The sequence below is a fragment of the Coturnix japonica genome, chromosome 12 (genome assembly GCF_054131305.1).
Source record: "Coturnix japonica strain WE chromosome 12, WE-NBRP24, whole genome shotgun sequence".
Classification (NCBI taxonomy): domain Eukaryota; kingdom Metazoa; phylum Chordata; class Aves; order Galliformes; family Phasianidae; genus Coturnix; species Coturnix japonica.
In genome coordinates this window covers 4,125,076-4,144,876 of record NC_140674.1, presented here as the reverse complement: position 1 = coordinate 4,144,876, position 19,801 = coordinate 4,125,076, and the positions used below count along the sequence as shown (strand labels likewise).

Here is a 19,801-nt window from a genome sequence, read left to right as displayed (position 1 = left end):
CAATATGCAGAAACAACAAGGCAGGAACTGAGATGCCATTCCTATGAAGACCCCAAAACTGTGCAGTCATCCCAAAGGAGCCTTAAGGCTCAGTCCTCCCTCAAGTGTTATTAGTAGTGTGACATCTACATGTCATTTCTCTCTGCCACAGCCCACGGTCCAGTGATAGCTCAGGACACCAGATGGATGAAGAAAAGTGGTCTACAATGGAGCATTCCTTAGGACAGAAAAGTGGGCTGACTATATAGGTACTAAAGAAAACCAACTGGTTAAACAGAAGGTGAAGATACTCAGCTAAAACAATTCTCCTACTCACCAGATATCCACTTTCTCAGAAACAGGCTCATTGCGTATCACCTCCGGGGCCATCCAAGCCACAGTTCCCGCAAAAGACATTTTGGTACTTTTATCACTGAGTTCTTTAGAGGTACCAAAATCTGAGATTTTAACTGCATCCGTATGTGTAACTAAAACACTGAAGGAAAGAAAAGAAGAAATCAGCATTCTGTGAGCTCTCTTGCACTGCAACAGCCATTGGGAGTCAGTTTCTTCTTAACATGCCCGACTGATGAAGGCACGTTGCTCATACCAATAGCAAAAATTACAAAACCATAACACCTGTTGCAGTGTGTCACCACCCCCTGGATGTTAGGAGGAAGTTTTTCACCCAACCTAAACCTCCCCTGTCTCAGTTTAAAACCATTCCCCCTTGTCCTATCACCATCCCAGACTTGTCACAGGCTAATGGAAACAGGAAACACCTACAGTTAAGTCACAGCTGAGGCACATTTAATAGCTGGAGACTTACTTTGGTGACTTGAGGTCTCGATGGATGATTTTGTGAAGGTGCAGATAATTCATCCCGCTAGCAATCCCAGTGGACCAATCCACAAGCAGCCGAGGAGTGACTTTCCGCCCTGCTCGCAAGACTTCATAGAGTTGCCCATGTGCACAATACTCCATGATAATACAGTAGCATGGAGCTTGAGTGCAGACTCCCCTGTCAAAGGAAACACACAACTAGTGAGAATCAGGAGACCACAAGTCCCAGAGGAACTCTTAAAGGTGGCAATGAAGGGGCAGGAGAGCAACCTGCCTACCCCACCAGGGCAAGGCCATAATAACAGCTCTCCTAATTGCACAGGGAAGGGAATGCTTTCTCCATGCTCTGCATAGAAAGAATCCAACTGATGACAAGAGTGGGTTTCCTTCAGTTTCCTACCTCTGTAGTTTCAGAGTTCCCAGTAGGCATTTTACAAGCCTTCAAGCAAAATGCAGTGCTGGGTGAGAATGGTGGCCATGGTTTTGTTTTCACAACAATGATTTGAGAAAGGAAGCAGAGGATAACCATGCATTGTGCCCTACGGTCAGCCTAACTCAGTTCCTGGAATCACAAACTCACCCAGGGCACAAATGCACATTGCTCTCCCCTGGACAGAGGCAGTGCTGGTATGTTTCTCACAAGCTCCACCACTTACTTGAAGGCAATGATGTTGGGGTGTTTGAGTTTCCGCAGGTGCTTGATGTCTGTTTCATTCTGGTCTCTCACTTTCTTGATGGCCACTTCCTCAGCCCGGAACTTGCCCAGGAAAACAGCTCCCTGTGCACCACTGCCCAGCCACTGCAGCTCTGAGATCTCCTCAAATGGGACCTCCCACGTATCTAGGCACAGGCAAAGGAAACGCATGAATAAGGACCACAAAAACATTCTGCTATAAGATCACAGCAAGACAGCACCTTCCACTTCCCCCACTGTATCTCAAAGTGGATTTTCCATGGGTGGGAGATGGCGTCTCCCAGCACCAAGATGCTCAGCCCCAGCAGCTCTTCTCTGGCTGTCCCCAAACTGTTTCTTCTCAACCACCCTACAGCTGACACTGCATGAGCCACATGGATGAAACAGGTAGCAGCCACTTAGCAGAGCTGGGCAATGGGGTGGCACTTTAGGGAGCAGCTCCTCTGCTCCAAAACTGAAGGATGATGGTATCTGTTATTAGTTACATGACTCCACAGAAAAAACAGAGATAAGAAACATACAATGTTCATAACTGACACCAGAAAAAGGTTTTTTCCTCTTAGAAGGTGAGCAAAAATAGTAAATGAAGAAAGCCAGAAGCAGCAGGTTGTAAAATCCAGACCAACCCCCACAGAGCTACCCAACACAGAGCGTGTCAGCCACAACCACTCACAAAAACAGGTATTTCCTGCACCAACATTGTGCATAGCAGTTGTCAAACAAGCACATAAAGCTTATAGGGCTGCTCCTCTTGAGTACTGCACACTGTTATCTGGATGCGGCCGGCATGGTCCAGCAGTGCTGTTTAAGCTTCTTAAAGAACAGCGGAACAGAAAGCTGTTCTATCTACGAGTCACCTTGAAACTACCACAACATCCCTCAGACACTGAGATGAAAGGCAAGCAATAGTTCATTTCCTGCAACTCAATAAAAGCTGTCATTTAGAGAATGAATTATTTAGCAACCGAAGCAACACACTGATTTCTGAAACAAAAGAAAGGTGTGCCTGCACAGACCCATCAGGGCAGCACAAAACCATCCAGCTACAGTGGGACAGTGCCTCCACTGATGGGAATGGGTGTCCTTAAGGCTCCTTAGGACTGACCTGACAGCCTTCCCCGCAGCAATCAGCCCCAGCAGTGCCTCCTGCTGTGGGCACAGTGAAGGAGAGCCAGCCCAGCACCTGCTCTGCACACCGAGCTCTACACCAGTGCTCACCTACAGCAAAAAATCCCTTCAGATCTGCAGGGCAAAGCTCAACCCTCAACACGTGTTCTTTCAATAAGGAAAACAACACATTCATGGAGAAACTCAGAGATGTATTTCTACCTGTCAGCCACCTTGTTGCTGGAAGAAGTGGCAAATACAGCTGCTGTTTTGTGTTTGCTGGTGAACAGTGTGTTTACACGGGCAACACTGAAACTGTTCCTTCATACTGAAATAGCCTTCCTGCACAAGGATTCTGCCTTCCTGGACACAGCACTGTCACTTCTCTGTTGCACCCCAATCTGTGAGCAGCAATAGGTAAGCAGACTGCTAAGCCCCAGGAGCCCACATGGTCTCAGTGTTACCCATTACCACAGAATGGTTGGGTTGGAAGGGACCTTACAGCCCATCCAGTCCAACCCCTGCCATGGGGTGGCTGCTCCCCACCAGCTTAGACTGCACAGGACCCCATCCAGCCTGGCCCTGAGCACCTCCAGGGATGGGGCACCCACACTTGTCCATGTGCCATCACCTCACCACCCTCTGAATAAAGAATTTCCTCCTAACATCTAATGTAAATTTCCCTTCTTGTAGTTTAAAGCCATTCCCCCTTGTCCTGAACACATAAAAAGTTGGTCTCCATCTCGTATATAAGCTCCCTTTAAATACAGTAAGACAAAAGTCCTCCAAAAACCCTCTCACTGCATGGAACACGGCTACAATTTTGGGGCAGCCATGTCCATGTTTCCCATAACACAACAAGCACTGACACTTCCCAAGGAGGCTGAGGATGCTGGAGTACAACCTACCAATTAAACATATATATATATATGCATTATATATCTGTCCGTTGCTGCTCCCAGGAACCACCTCTAAGGACAACAGGCTGACAAGGGTCAGTATTAAAAAATAGATATACAGAAACAAATGTTATCAGCTGAGGCTTCCAGCAACAGGGAGGCAATGCAGTGTGCAACCAGCATGGAATGGTTCATGTTCCCATCTTCTCTGGGCCTAAATGAACCTGTGGGGCACTTCAATAAAATGAAGCATAATAATGGTAGGAATTATGCAAAAGTTTGTGTTTCTAAGGCGATTAAGAACCAGTGGAGCAGAATGATGGAAATCTGTATCCCAAAGGAAGCAATGCAGGCACAACTCGAGCCATCCAGCCTATGCTGACAGGGTGGTAGCATTCTTCCCTCTGGATGCCATGGATGCTCTTACCTCACCTTAGGAACCGCTCCCCAACCAAACCAGGGTTTTAGGAAACACTGCTGGGTTTTCTGACCAAATTATCTTGTAACTTGTCTACCCCAGAAAACCATTTAATTAAAACTGAGGACAAAGGAGGTTTCTACCCCTCACTAGTGGTGGTCAGGCTGTTCCCATTCTCAATGAGCACACACCTCACCCATTTCAGCTTCTTAATTCTAGTGACAGCTTGTTCTTTTCCCATCTGCCACACTTCCCTCCCCCTATGCCAGGGAAGAAATTGGACACCAAAGGCACAGCATAATCGGCTCTTAAGCTTTCAGCAGCCCCTAAGGACAAATGCATGCAATCATTCAGGACATATCCTACTCCCAAATTACATTTTTTGTCCATACATATATATATCCTTTTAATGTAATGTGCCCATAGCCAAGAAATACTCCTGCCATTTAGCATTCAACCGGAGACAGCCCTCATGCACACGCAGCAGTAGAAAACCCTATGTCAAGTTCATCTGGCACAGGGAAGCTGCAGAAACAAAGCAGTTGGTACAACCCCATTTGTCTGACCCTCACTTACAAAAATACCTGGTTCGGACTCCGACTTTGTCACAGCAGTCCAAGGACCTGGCTTACAACATACAACTGTTTTTGACTCCATCCTAGGCAGCCTGTGACACTAACAAGCGTAGGCTGTGAGGTACAAGTTTACTCTTTGCAAACCCATTACAGGGCTGTACGTGGCAAAACAGTCACACACAAAGCTGAGGAAAGCAATCTGTGGCTTTTCCCATCTTCACACACTGTCCCAGAAGAAATGAAGGCCTGTTTCCCCACTTACCTTGCTGCTGCAGTTTGTAGTCCGTGGAGTACGCCTTGCCTATGATGTTCCACACAGGCCTGAGACAGCCAAAAAGTCCCTCTAGAAACCCACCGCTCCCACTGCCTGATCTGTTGAACTGCACTTTCACATCGTCCGCCCCGCTGTTGCTCTCTCCATCCATAGTGCTCCTGTTGCCCTGAGGAATGGCCGTTTCAGATTCATCCTGCTCTCTTAGCTGCAGCACGCTGTTCTCAAATTGGTCCCTAGAGTCCTCACTGATGCTGGTCAGCACCGCTGCAGTGACCGGGCTGTTCATATTGTCCATGAGGTCTGTCTGCAGCAAGCCCTTCTCACGCATATCCTCTATGAGCTCGGGGGACGGGTGGTTTCCAGTAGACCCACGTTCATCGTGTAGCCTACCAAAGTCTTTATCCTCACAGAAAGCTTTGCTGATGGAGTTTGGAGAGGAAGACAAGCTCAGGTGATCCTGAGTACTGGCCATGATGCCGTGAGTGTGCATCAAGGAGATGGGCTGAGCTGGAACTTAAAGAACACGGCAATTCAGATGTGATGCATGGAGCCAGTACCTGCAATGAGAGCAAAAGGAACAACTATCAAATTTTCATCCAAGTATTTTGTGCACTTTCGTAGAAGGAAGCTGATAATTAACAAGGTTAACCAGCCATACCAGACAACTGTTGATACTTGATATGCAAGGACTGCCCTGAAAGAAGCAAATAAATTATTCCTCCAGAACCTCTGCTCACACAGTACTCTCAGTGTCCGGGACAACACACACCAATAGTGTTACACAAACATCTGAAGGTCAGAACTGTGCCACTTCACAGCACAGCCTTCATCAGACTGAAGTTGATCCCCAGGAGTTGCCCAGCTACAGACTGAGTGCAACCAATGGCCCTGAGTCCAGTGCAGCTCACAAACCCAGGATTCCTCTGCAAACCTCTGAGATGAGGCATTAGCAAAACAAAGAACAAGGAAGAACTTCTTCATTGACAAGAGTGACAAAGTACTGGAACAGGCTGCCCAGAGAGGCGGTGGAGTTTCTTTCTCTGGAGACACTCCAGCCCTACCTGGACACTTTCCTGTATGACATACCTGTATGACATGACATACCTGCTTGAGAAGGGGGTTGGGACTGAGGGATCTCCACAGGTCCCTTCCAATCCCTACGATTCTGTGATTCTATGACACAGTGTTCTGAACCCACCAAGGGATGGTTGGTACCTGCTCCCCCCAGGCCACAAGTGGTGACCAGCACAGTCCTTCAGTTTAATCTGCACACCCACTCAAGAGACAGTGCCCCTTTTTCAGTGCCCTCCCATGTCTCTTCCCTTGCTACACGATCCATCACAAGTCCTATTTCCACATGCCAGCTCTGTGCCACCCATCCTGGGGGTCACCCCATGCTACACTGGCTGCTCACTGCCCAGTGCCTTCCTTGGGCAAAAGCCACCTCTGAAATGTCAGCCTCTGACCCTGCATCACAAGTCATTAGGCACATGCAGTCTGGAACAGAATAAAGTCCACTTTTATATTGCATATAAAATTAAGAGGGGGAAAAGCAGCAGTGAGAGAAACTACTTTGTTAAGAGGTGAGATCAGTTACACCAGGTACAAAGTCCTGAGCTCTGCAAACACGCACTGAAAGGAAGAACGAGGTGGCCAGGTGAATGCAGCCAATCAAGAGGGAACAGCTCAGAGCCATAATTTCTCAAGATGAGGTCATTAAAGAGATGAAAGATAAGAACTTCAGCTCGGTGTATGAAAAGCTCGTGCTCTGGGCTTCAGTCCCACTTCAGCAGGGGAAGCAGTGAATGGGAACAGCCAGGAGACTGTTCTACATCGCCTCCTCTTCCCAGTATTTCCACCTGATCATAAGGGTACAACATCAAGGCTTTGTCAGAGGGAAGTTCTTTACCAAGAGAGCGGTGAAGTGCTGGAACAGCTGCCCAGAGAGGCTGTGGATGCCCCATCCCTGGAGGTGTTCAAGGCCAGGTTGGATGGGGCCCTGGGCAGCCTGGTCTGGTCTTAAATGCTGAGGTTGGTGGCCCTGCCTGTGGTGGGAGGGTTGGTGATTCATGATCCTTCAGGTCCCTTCCAGCCTGGGCCATTCCATCATTCTGTGACGTCATTCTGGTCTGCAGACAAAGAACAGCTTCCTTTGCACACATCTCACAGCATATAGTAAACACCACTGTATAAGCACCACGTAGTCAGGGATGTTTATGATCTGTATATGCCTCCTTAGCTTCTACACTGAAGAACACAGGCAAGTGGCATTCTCCTAACTTAAGGATGCTGTAGCAGCCTCCAAGCCAAAGCTGAGAGCCGTGTGCATGTGTAGGAGGGTTTGTGTGTATATCGATGGTACTCACATTTCTCAAAGTGTTCCTGCAACTGCAGGCTTGAAGGCAGAACCTCTGACTTAATCTATTTTGATGAGTTCATGCACTCTGCAGCAGGCAAATTTGTTTTATGTCTATAAAGGAATTTAAGGCTCAGACTAATTTCATGTAATCCCAGCTTCTTGTAAGTGATTCCATTTGCTGCCACTGCTTTTCTCTCAGCAAAACCTCCCCATCCTCAAACACAAGCAGGGCAAAGCACCCCTCTTCTGGGAAGAACGAGGCTGCACCTCACCATGCCAAACAGCCTGAGCTGTAACTGACAGCTATTAGAGAAGTGACAGAGTAACCACAGCAGCACCAGCGTGGGTGAATCAGCTATCACAAGACATGACTCCACAACACCTGATACGTGTGATCCCTCTGGTAAGTGCTCTCACACGTGCACAGAGCTACCTGCACAGGTTGAATACTCGTGACAGTGTTAAAGCAATGGTCAGGTTGGAAGGCATGGCCAGGTTAAATGCATGTCTTGCACAAGCTGTGATCAAGTCTCTCCTGTAAAGAGCTGTGCTAAAACTCAAACAGCAGATCTTAATTCCAGATACATCACACCAAACATCTTAGCATACCATAAAGGTTGCTTGAGTACAAAGCAGTCACCCCTCAGTTTCCTGACAGTACACATGTGCACACACACATCCAGTAACATTGGACTGGCTTCCTTCAAATGGCATCATATCACAGAGTCAAGAGCATTCTGTGATTGCACATCCATTACACTAAGTAAAAGCAATCCTCTGATGCACACTAAAGGACTAAATAAGGCAGAAGCCAGCTGACTGATATGGGGCAAACCCAAAGGTCAGAGGGGACTCCTGTCCATACCACCACTTATATCCACTCAGCCACAACCCAGCCTTATTTTCAAGTACTACAAGGTTGACGTTGCCAAAACACCACTAATTTCTGATAAACCAGCTGAAAACACTTCATCTGACCCACCTGAGATTTGCCAACTGTCACTGCAGCAGCTCTGATCTCAGCACATTTATGCATGTTCCCTTGTTTGCTCTACAAGGAAGCAGCAGATTTACCTGGATAAACAGAAATGTTGTCACATCGTTGTGGTTTTGTTTTTTGCTCCTGTCCTTTTCCCTGTGATTTCTGGCTGTTGGATAAATATTCCATCACTTCTGTACCTTCTGCAGAACAAGACCGGACCGTGCACTTTTAGTTCCTTTCTCTGGTAAATATTTGAATGCCATCTCAACGTGAGATGATTGCTGTTGGCAGACATGGCATTTCCTGAGCTACATGTGTTGGGGTTTACAACTCAGTCATACTAAGCACTTAGCAGAGTATTTAACATAGCCATGGGCATTAAGCAGGTGAGACCTGGACGTGTAACTGTGCCACATGTACCATCACAACACTGAGCCTGAACTCCTGCATCTGCTAATTAACATTCACCTTTATTCAATATACTCAGTCTATTCCCAAATAGGTGCTCAACATTTTGGCAAAATGATTTTACAGTTGTAACATCCTTTTGTCTGTCACTGCATCAGTGAGAAAGAGAACTCTGCCTTGCTTTCTACTCTGAACTCTTTCTGACAATGACAAAAATAGTACAGCATTCCAGCCAAGAATTATTCAGAATGACTGCATTTGAGTTCTGTGCCTCGAGCCAGCTGGAGGTTTGCACCTCATCCATTCCAGCTCAGCACCTGGGCCATACCATAGGAAAAAAACCCAGACCAAATCAGAATGACACAGTCATCTATCTCCATTTCCTGCTCTGAGAACCAAGACAGAGATCTGCAGACAGGCAGACGCCCCCAGCACACCCCAGGCAGTCTCCCCACAGTGCATATACACAGTGCTGCTTTTCCACTCTATAGCCCACCGCACGTTTTTCCTGCATGAATGTGTCAGACCATTTTTCACACGAGAACACTTTGCCATTTGCTGTGTTGCAGCAGGAAGGTTTGTAGCTTCATTGTGTGTTACATAAGGTAACATCACACATCCTTTGCACCACCCACCCCTCACCTGCTTGTTACTCTCCTCAAACAGCCAGCTCTTCCCTGACACCTGAACCCTTTATCTTCTTCATGCCAGCTGCCATTTCATCAACCATCTCATCCTCCAACCCAACATCTATTTCCAAGCCTGAAAATCCCACTCCACCCACTCATTCACCCCATGAAATGAGTTCTGGATCTCTCATCGCCTCTCTACACCTTTCCCACTTCTCCTCTATCATCTGAGTGGTGGTGGAGTAAAACAGCACTGAGAATCCCCAGCGTGGGCACAGCACAGAAACGTACCATGACGTAATGACTGCTTTCATTGTTCATTTCTTTCCTAACCATTTCTCCAGTGCTGCCTTATGTGTTGGTCCAGAAGCTCAGCTAACTCCCACAGGTCTCTTACATCCTTAAGATCTCATTCCTGAGCAGAAAAAGGCAGTTTGGAACCTAATTTGGGATGTTAAGATTAAATTTGTAAGTCATCAGCACTAACTATGACTGCCATTTTATCATCCAAGTTGATGAGATCCATCTGGTACTCCAGGTCCATTGGGTCCTAGCCTGAGAGCCTTACTTTTGTTGGTGAATGCTCTTGCTTCAGAATGATCCCAGATGGCCTGCATACCACTTCTGTCTTTTGGCATGAGGAACATACAAAATGAACAGTCAGCTGTGTGGACAACGCAGACAAAGAGCCAACCTCCACCCCAGCCTCGTATATTCAGGGAGACCTCTCCAGCTGATTTCAGTGGAAGCCAGATTGATTCCTGTTTCACCTGCTAGCTAACCAGCTTCCCAAAGCACGGTTTATGAAATAAGCAGCTTACATAACTGTTGTATTTTCAGCACTACATACATAAATGCTTCCTCTATCCTGTATGAGGTATTTTTGGATCTCCTAAAATGCTGCTGTGTTCTTCCAGGGCTTTGCATTCTTCTGCTCAGAAATTGCATAATCTGATGCCATAGGAAATAAGTGATGTTGCATAATGACTTTTACATTCACTGCAGGATTTTGGTACTACATATTTCTATAGCAAAGCAGCCAGTCCTTCTCTATGGTTCTAAATTGAAGCCAACAGTTTAGGAAAAAAGGATGACCACCAACCAGCTGTCCTAGGAGGACAGGACTGGGGGGCACAAAAGGGGCTGGCAAAGGAGGGAGCACCCTATACCATGCTGTTACAATGACCTGAATGTGATGATGTGAAATTAACTCTGTATGCCCATGGACACTACATGTGATCTTGACAATCAAATGGAAAGGAGTTTCTAACTCCACTGTAGTGCCATGAAACCAGAACTGCTGTCCCTACAGTCTCCTTACTATAGAAGGACAGTGGCATCTTTCATCCCCCTCCCTTTTCCCTTACCAAACAAGCACAGTGGTGACAGGTTGATGGTTGGATCTTAGAGGTCTTTTCCAACCTTAACAATTCTATGATTTCCAATGCCTGGTATGGTTGTTTGCACGTCCCAAGCTATAAGCATCCTTTAAAGACTAAGGTTTTATGTATGCTGCTTCAACATCCAACAGACCACTGATGCCCTGTGTCTCAAGCTCTTCAAGGATGCTGTGCAGCATCCAGCTGCCATAACAGGATAACTCTGATTAGCCTCTAATACCACTGAATTACTACTGGAGTCCATCTTGGATCAAAGTTTAGAATGCTGTATGTACCTCTTTTATCTTAATAGCTGCCTTGATGGTACTAAACACCTTTTCAAAGCCATTCACAGGTTTCAGGGCCATTTCCCTCTCTCCATCCTTCAGAATTTTGCCCTTTCCTACCACATTAAAGATCCACGTTGCATTACTAATTAATAATAACAAATTAAAGGATTTAAGTTCAAGTAACTCACAACTACAAAACCAGGAGAAATTCAGAGTTCATGGACCCCTTGACAGCTTCTCTGGCACGTGAAGCCACTAAGATTTCCAAGTACTACCAGTGGGCTGTGCCTTGTAATTTCCCTTATAGAACAGGAACATCATATTTTCCTCCAAGGAGCAGTGTTAAGATTAATTAATGTCTGAGAGATCTTGGAGGATGAAGATCAATATGCAAGTGCTATTTTCAGGAATCCTATGACCGAATCAAAGTCTCGCTTGAATTCATGTGAGACATCAGCCTGGTCTCAGGTAAATTCACTCACATACTTATTATTTTTGTAGTAGATATGAATTATTCAACATTTGCAAAGCATATTTGACATAAAAACTATACACAGCCTTCTCAGCACTAGGAGCTTACGTGATTCACACCCAGCATTAAGGTAAACAGCTGCAGATGGAAACAAAACAAATACAGGGGCACGTGCAGAGCTTTGCCCATCCATCATTACTGCAAGTGGTGGTATCTGATGGGGAGCAGCACACCTGGAGGAGCAGGCAGCTCCCAGGGGAAGCAGCAGCACCCGGCTGCGCTCACTGAGCACCACAGCACTTCCACAAGCAAAGAGGATTACTCCTCAACAGAGCAGCGAGCACAATGGCCTGCTCAGGAGCCTCTATTAAGCCCATCTTACCGACACGGCGTAGGGGCTGGAGCAGCACCCAAGAGGTATGATCCTATTCTTCGACCACAAGAGCTGTCTGTGATGGTAACACGATCAGGGCAGCACATACAACGCACAATGTCACAGGCTGCAGAACCACAGAGGAGAGTGTACAGGCCCTGTGTGCCACCTGGCATCCTGCAGGGACCTTTCAAAGCAATGTCAGCCCCTGGTTCACCCTGCTAGGTAGCTCTGACAAAGGAAGGGGGATCTTCTCAGGCCATGAGGACAGAGGTCAGGTGTTGCATATTCCAGGGGTAAGCTCCCAGCTGTGCACCTTTGTTGCTGCTTTCCATGTCCTTCATAAGACCTGAAGGCTGCAAAGGGATGGGCAAGGGACAGGAAAGGACAGGCATCCCAGGAGCAAAGGAAACCTCCACCCCAAGACCTACACTTCACAGTCCCGCTGCTGGAGAAAGCCTGGCTTCCCTCCATACCCCACAAGGGTCTGTGCCTCCTTTCTTTCCTCATAGCACCCCTCACCCTGCACAGCTGTAAACAGAGGAAGAGCACAGAGGTCAAAATGAGTATTCACAGGGGTGGCAGCAAGCACATACAGTGTTTCTGCTTCCAGCCCACCTTGCCATAGCAGCCAGCTTGCTATCCAACCCAAAGCCATGCATGGTTTCAGTGAAATATTTACTGCCCACCCCCTTTTCCCCTGCAAGAAGAAAAAGCGATTCACTGAAGTGTCACAGCAAGAGCATCCTCCAGGAGCTCCAGCCCCTGCACAGGGCATAAGGAGAGAAGTGTCCTAAACAGGCCAGAGCTTGCTGAGCTGCCTCCTTTCTGCAAACATAGAGGTAGCATTTGCCTCAATTCACACTCACCCACTGATGTGCAGAAGCAGCCCTCTGCAATCCTCCTCCACAGCTGGGGCTTCAGGTGGGAGCTCAACAGAGCTGTGGGCACTGCCTGGCCCACCCCATCCTGCACAGCAGGGCTGCAGGACCTGCACCAATATCAATCTGTCTGTATGGCTGATGTCAGACTTGTTCCTCTATTTTTTTATATCTAGATATCTAAAAGCTTATGAGATTCTCCCATTTTGAAAAACACAATGACTATTCCCATGACTGAACTGCAGGAAGCCTCAAAGAGGCACCAGTTCCAAACAACTCCAGGCTCAGACACCTTCTCGTATTTGCTCACAGTCATTCAAAAAAAGAAGAACACAACAGGAAAAAGTGCAGAACCTTTATCCTGCCTGCTCAGAACAGCTCCGTATTTTAATAACTATCAACTGTGAAACCGCTTACCTATGAAGAGATCCTCAAACAAATCACGACTCGATTTGCTGATCCATCAGAGATAAGGCACTTACAGACTCCTTAGCATGGAATACAAAAGAGGAAGGTTAAAAAAGCAACGTGCCCCCATTAACACCGTACAGCAGAGCATGCTCACCAGATGCGCTGCGCTGGGAGCTGTTGGCTAATTGCAGGCGTGGGGGTCACAGTGAATCCCGGCCATAGATGCAACCATCAGGCAGCAGGGGACAAAGACAGCTCTGAGTGACAGCGCTGCTCCTGCTTACAAAGACCCAGAGGGACCAGGAACAAAAGTGGTGCAAGAGCAGGAGCAACCTGCTCCACCAAGACATGGTGTGTTTGAGTTTCACAGCAGCGTTGTGCTACAGAAACGGAGCTTCAGAGGGTCACAACCCTAGAAACAAAAAGCCACGCAGCAAAAAGGACTAACAGAAAACTTGCATGCTGCTAACAACTTTAATTGCAGGATATCTGCCTGCCATAGCACAGCAGGTGTTGAGAGAAGGGCCACACCTGCAGCCAGACCTGCTCCATCTCTCTTCATTTCCCTTCTGTTCTTCTCAAATATTTCTATGTGTTCTCCCTCAAAAATCAAGTGCTCACGAGTTCTTCCCATCTCTCCCATTGGAACAGGCTGCCTATTGACAAAAATCCATCTATCCAAACGCACAGACCTGATGTCATCTTTCCCCCGGATCAACCTAAAATAGCCCATTTTTCATTTACCAAACAGAGCTATCTGGCTTGGTATGATTAAGATATTGCAGCACAGATGCTTCCCCCCCCGCCCCCCCACCCCCCCTCCAGGCTCCAAAAATAATATTATAGAACAGCTCCACTCATTTCAATGGGAGAAAACATGACATCATGCCCCAGCCAGGTGAGCAAGAATATGACCAACCTTGCCCCCCATCACGAGCTGATCCTTAACCCAAATGCTGCTCCCAGCTCCTGGTTTATTGAGGAGAGCTCTCGGTGCCACACAGACAGCACAACTGCTGCTTGCTGTAATGAAGGGAAAATTCCTAACAGGCTGCTATAAAGACATCTCTCCATCGCTTCAAAAATGCCTTTAAATTATTCACTACGGTGACACAACAGAAGCAGCATTTCATTAGTCCACACGGGAAATACTTCCGACATTCCCTGCATATTCCACACACATCCATTCTCTATGGCTTTTCCCTGCTTCCCCTTTAAAAGGGGGGCACGAGAAGATAAACGTGCGGAATTGTAAGTGAAAAATGTCTCTCAGGCAAGCGAAAGGACAGGGCAGCTCCCGGCTGTGTACTGCAAGAATGGATGAATTCAGGTTTTCCTGTTCCCCCATCCCTGCCCCTCAGCATCGTTTTTCAGCCCTCTCCCATCACAAACGCAGCATCCATCTGTCCTTCCACAGATAAATGGCGAAACAGGAGCGCTGCCCATCAAACACAGCCCGCAAGCACACACGCTTCAAAACAAGACCTTTCCTCTCCAAAACACTCACCAGGATGAAGGCTGCCGATGCGCTGCTCCATTTTCCAGCTTTAATAAAGATGGAAGGCAGGAAAAAAAAAGAGGGGAAAAAAAAAAAAAAGAAACGAAAAGGAAAAGAAAGGGGGAAAAAAAAGGCCAAAAGAAAAAAAAAAAAAGGAAGTGTTGCAAAATAAAAGGAAATTCCACCCACACAATCCTGCAGCCCTGCTGCAAAGGAGCACAGAAGCGTGCTGACGTCACGGATTCATGAATGGATGGAAATGGGGCTGTTTGGAGATTCGGCGGAGCTGGCTGGGGAGCAGGGGGCAGCCAATCGGTGCGGGTACCGCCGGCCACCTCCTGCCTGCCACATCCAGGCAGCACGAGCACAGCAGCCCCACGCCAGCAAAGCGGGGAGGGGATGCTGTGCATCGCTGGGGCTGGAGGGAAACGGCATCAGCGCTGCCATGCCGGGGAAGGAGCGGGCGAGGACATCCTCTGCTGCCTCCGAGCCGAGCTGCTGCCCCTGCGCACGGCTGGGTGACGGCAGCGTATCGAATAGCAGCCATCTGTTCTATGAATCGAGTGCATTTAGGAAGCAGAAAAGGAGTTTGTTATCTCTCGGGTTGGGGTTTTTGGTTTTGTTTTCTTTTTGTTTATTTATTTATTTATTTTTTCTTTCCTGAGGATTTCAAACCCTGGGTATTATTATTAAGATAATGAAATATAAGCACACACTGGAAGGAAGCTGCAGGGAGAACAATAGGAGGCTTGTGTTTAATAAGTGATGCAAAGGCACCAACAAAATCCAAACAGGAGCGCGGACAGAATCACACATTCAGCTCTCCCCAAACATTCACACAGCAGGCAGACAAGCGCCCAATGTCAGAGAGGCTCAGAAGCACAACTCCAAGCACACCGAGCTGAAGATGTGCAGCCGTGCGCAGGGAGCAGAAGGCACAGCAGGGCTCCAGCCACACAGCAGCCCATCGCCATCTTCATCCCATCCCACGGCTGTGCCAATGCACGTCCTCAGTTCTGCACAACAGATGCAAGGGCACTGCGCCATGTTGGAGGCCTGAGTGGATGGCAGTGTCCTGCTGGAGGCACTAAGAGCAGCACCAGTTCACTGATGGTAGAATTATAGAATCACTAAGGTTGGGAAGGACCTCCAAGTTCATCCAGTCCAATTGTCCACCTACCACCAATACTTCCCACTAAACCATGTCCCTCAATACTTGTGTTCTCTCTGCCCAGAGCCAAGCTTGGCCTTGGTTTTGCATCTGTGAGGTAAGAGGGATGGAGCAGAGAGATGAGTACAGCCAAGAATAAAGGTCTGGAAAAAAAAAACCTCAGCTGCACACTATGCAATTGCACCATTTGGCATAGGCTGCCTATAGAACTGTGGCTGCCCCATCCTTGGAGGTGCTCAGGGCAAGGCTGGATGGGGCCCTGGCAGCCTGAGCTGGTGGGGGGCAGGCAGCCCATGGCAGGGGTTGGGGCTGGGCTGGCTATAAGGCCCCATCCTACCCAAACTGTTCTATGATTCCTGACATTTACCTTGTACCCTGTGGGGTACATTTTGAGAGCATGTCTGAGGCATTCCCCTCTTTTTCTATGGGAACTAGGTAACATCCCAAAATCAACTAGGGATAGGTGCAACAACAAAGCAGATCTGAGTCTGGAAATCAAAGACTGTGCTCCTTTATACCCCATAATACTAACTTCAATGGAGGGAGAACAGCCATCCTGAAGGCTGATAGAGCCACGCACACGGAGAGTACTTACATAAAATGCACTTACATGAGGGGATGGGTTGTTGTTTGCACGTGGTAAGACAGTAGGGTTATTAGTTGTTTTTTTTTTTGTTTAAGTGTCTTTGATAGGGAGCCAGGGGCTCAGCAGATGGCCAGGGTGGCACAGCCAGAAGGTAAAGCATGGGAGCCCTCTGCACACCCTCACCTCTCAGCGGTACCCAGGAGCTGGATACAATCAATCCAACCAAAGGGCTGCTATGATATGAATGTATCAGTGGGCTCCGAATGCAGTGGCAGCCACAATCACTTAAGCTTTGATTCAGGACTTCAGTTTTTGAATGGAGCTTTATAAAGCTGACCAGAGAAAATGAAAATTAATGCAAATCTCTCATTACCTACTTTCAAGATCAAAGAAAGCACGCATTAGCTTCTGCTGAGGGGATCTAATGAATGAAAACCTACTTTTTAAGAGCTAGAATTCACAAAAAAATACAGCACGAGGTTTCTACCCAGACAATACAACAGCTGCAGGTCAAGCAGTAGGACACAAAAGGAGAAGCAGTGCTGTGAAGGCAATGACATCTCCTCCAAGGGTTGTCTGCATGCCATGACTTCTCACCACCTGGACATTTGGGTCCTGTCTTCCTTGTTCCCAGAACACAAAGTTCTGCTTTGCAGCCTTGCCAGCATGAAAAGATCATGCTGGTGGCCAAACAACTGCATTAGAAAACAGGAGGGCTGCAACCAGTTATGTACTTCAATAACACCCATTAGCTCCTCTGTTGCACAAGTGGTGTGTAACTAACTACAAGTGGATCAGTGTTAGAATGTCCCCATGCCTCATTCAGACACAAGCGCTGGCAAAAGCAGGAGACTCCTTATGAAGCATCAGATGCACAAACACGACCCTGTGTTTAGTTCAACATTAAAGCAAAAGCAGAAGGAAACAAAACATGTAGTGTACAACAAGGATGTAAGCTACTATAAAAGCAAAGTTCACGTGGAGCACAGAAGCACCAGTGACAAATTCACAGCTAGAAAGGATATCTGAGTAACAAAATAGACCCCTAGGAGACACAGCAGGCAAAGCCAGGGGAAATGGGTGCAAAAGGAAAGCTAGAATTATTTTAACAAGTACCTGTTCACTATACTTGAAAAAACATAGCGTAATTAAGGACTTCTAAGCCAATTAGTAACTAATAGGAATGCTATACACTTTAAAGTTGACACATCACGTTAATTTGAGCCTGGTTTTAAGATACTCATTTAACAAGCACTCCAATCCAGTGACCTCCAATTTTAATAAACTGGGAAACTACTGAAAATGCAGAAGGCTGAAAACAATATTAGGCCAACGTTAAAAAATAACATAGCTTGCTGCTTGTAGGCCTTGTCAACTTGACATTGATCTCAGGAAAGAATAATAATACTTTAAAAAAATATATCCATCTTTGGATGTAAGGGATGGCTGTGCTGCATCAGAGTAATGTCCATTCATCCCAGTGTCCCACCTCCAAGGAAGCAGGAAAACTAAAGTAAATGCCACACGCTCACCATGGTGAAAGCAGAAAATGTGAAGAGGCTGAAGTAACTCCAAGGCTATTTTCATAACTATACGTATACAAAGCTGCTTATAAATCCATGCTGCTGAAAGCCTAAGTGTTTGCATAGATAGGATATCTAAAGGGATGCTTTATTGTCAAGCTCTGAAACGTACAAGATGCTTCAATCTCTCCAACCCTGCAGGCAAACATTCCTCTTCTGAATGCCCTGAACTTCAGCGATAGGGTGGGCAACAGAAATCATACATAAAACAGCAGATCTCTGGGCTTTCAAAATGTCAGGACTGGGGAGATTCTAGCTGAGGATGCCTTCCTACAAACACAGCTGCAAACAATCACAATCTGACAGGACCTGAGCTGTGGCGAGGCCTTCAGGTCTGCTCATGATTAAAAGCAGAGCTGGAGATGGCTACAAACTCAGACACACAATGCTTTGAGAAAGTCACCCCATCTTTAATTTAGTTTTTGGTTAGGCATTAAAGAGAAGAAAACATGTTCATTTTCTGCTTATTTTTCCCTTTTCAGGTCACTTGCAAAAATCCCTAGCTGAGGACCCATGAGAAAAGCAGAACCGTTTGCATGGGAAAACAGCCATGAAATAGTGATTCTCCCAGAGATCGCTCCCAAATGAAGTCTTCCATAGCAATAATTAACACTAACAGAATTGCCAGCAGTGAGAAATGCTGCAAAAGTAATAAGAATGTACAGTTCTCAGCCATAAGAGATGCTTTTAAAGCTGGCTAAGTTACAGCCACCCTTCCCCTCCCAGGCTGGGAGCTGCAGAGCACTGCTGGGCTCATAGGACCTGAGAACACAGGCTGGGAACACATGGTGAGGAAAGCAGAGTCCTATCACCTCCATGATTCCCACAGAAAGGCACTGATCTGTCAATGCATAAATAGGAAACTACTGAGGAAATAATGAAACAATATAGGATGTTCTGTTCAGAGGGTAAAACCAACTTGCACAAATATACCAACAACTGCTGAGCAGATGTTCTGTAGAGTAGGATTTGGAGACACAGAGAGGATCACAGACTGAGTGCAAATCACAAATATCAAGTTGTCACAAATAAGACAACTTTATCCAATCACAGGAGCTCAAATTCAAGAGAATGGAAGAAACCAGTCTGTTCAGTTATGCTAAAGTCCATTGTAAAGCCCATTTTGGGGTGAGGCTTGCCAAGAAACAGAACCACCAGGAGAGCAGCGCTGACAAGGGGACCTTAGGGCTGAGTGGGCTGACTGAGGTTGCCTCATCTGAGCAAAGCAAACCAAATGCCCTCAAAAAGCCCTTATCTTCACCTCTGTGGTGAGAAGGGGGAGTAATGCACTCAAACTGCAAATAATAGAAGTTTACTTAAACCATTGAAAGGAGCTTTGTAAATGGTGACTACAGCCCTAGCCCAGAGAAGTCCCATTGCTTCCTGTGTTAGGTGGTAAATAAGTGAATGCCTCACAAGAACTGCCCAGCAATGCAGACGATGAGCCAAAAGGTCAGGATGATCTTCTGGAACTTTGCAGGACTCTCTTCCTTTGAAGACAATGAAATACTGAAAGCTCTGCAGCAAAGCCAGGAGCTAAAAAATTAATCTGATCTTTTGCAGCATGAGGTCTTGCTGAATTAAATCTCTCCAGCCCTGCTGCTGTTATACAACCAATTTGAGGAATATTACTCAGACTTATAGCAAAAAAAAAAAAAAAAAATACAAAAAGAAAATGTCAAAAGCCCATTAAGGAAGCTGAATTCAAGCATTTGTAAGTTGGAGCCTGCTAGAATGAGGCACTATTTTTGGTATTAACAGTTCTCTGTAGCTTTGTGATAAAGTTCCTTTGAGAACCGTTGATCAGCCCTATGTAAATACTCTTAACACACATAAAACCTACTCATCATCCTCCTCCCAGACTAGCACCATGAAGCTCTTGGTAGCTTTTTCTTTACAGCTCACTGCTCTTTTTCCTTCTCCTCTTTCCAGTGGCAATCCTGTTCTGCTGCTGCTGCACACAGACCCCAGGATCCTCTTGGTTGGTCAG

The 19,801-nt window shown here is 46.7% G+C and overlaps 1 protein-coding gene across 8 annotated transcripts in view; it reads right to left on the bottom strand.

Moving 5' to 3' along the window:
* Window positions 1-19,801, bottom strand: part of MAP3K13 (mitogen-activated protein kinase kinase kinase 13) — a 55,771-nt gene that overhangs the window by 14,632 nt on the left and 21,338 nt on the right. For 5 of the 8 annotated variants that reach the window (XM_015871163.3, XM_085512624.1, XM_015871170.3 and 2 more), the window contains 4 exons: window positions 4,778-5,346; window positions 1,479-1,662; window positions 809-1,000; window positions 317-475 (listed from right to left, as the gene is read on the bottom strand). In XM_015871163.3, coding sequence (XP_015726649.2) covers window positions 317-475; window positions 809-1,000; window positions 1,479-1,662; window positions 4,778-5,279 — 1,037 coding nt within the window. In that variant the 5' untranslated portion in view covers window positions 5,280-5,346. Of the gene's footprint in view, window positions 1-316; window positions 476-808; window positions 1,001-1,478; window positions 1,663-4,777; window positions 5,347-5,893; window positions 5,915-6,698; window positions 6,816-14,480; window positions 14,964-19,801 lie in introns of those variants that run through there. The other 3 variants (XM_015871166.3, XM_015871168.3, XM_015871167.3) reach the window with 3 other exon arrangements.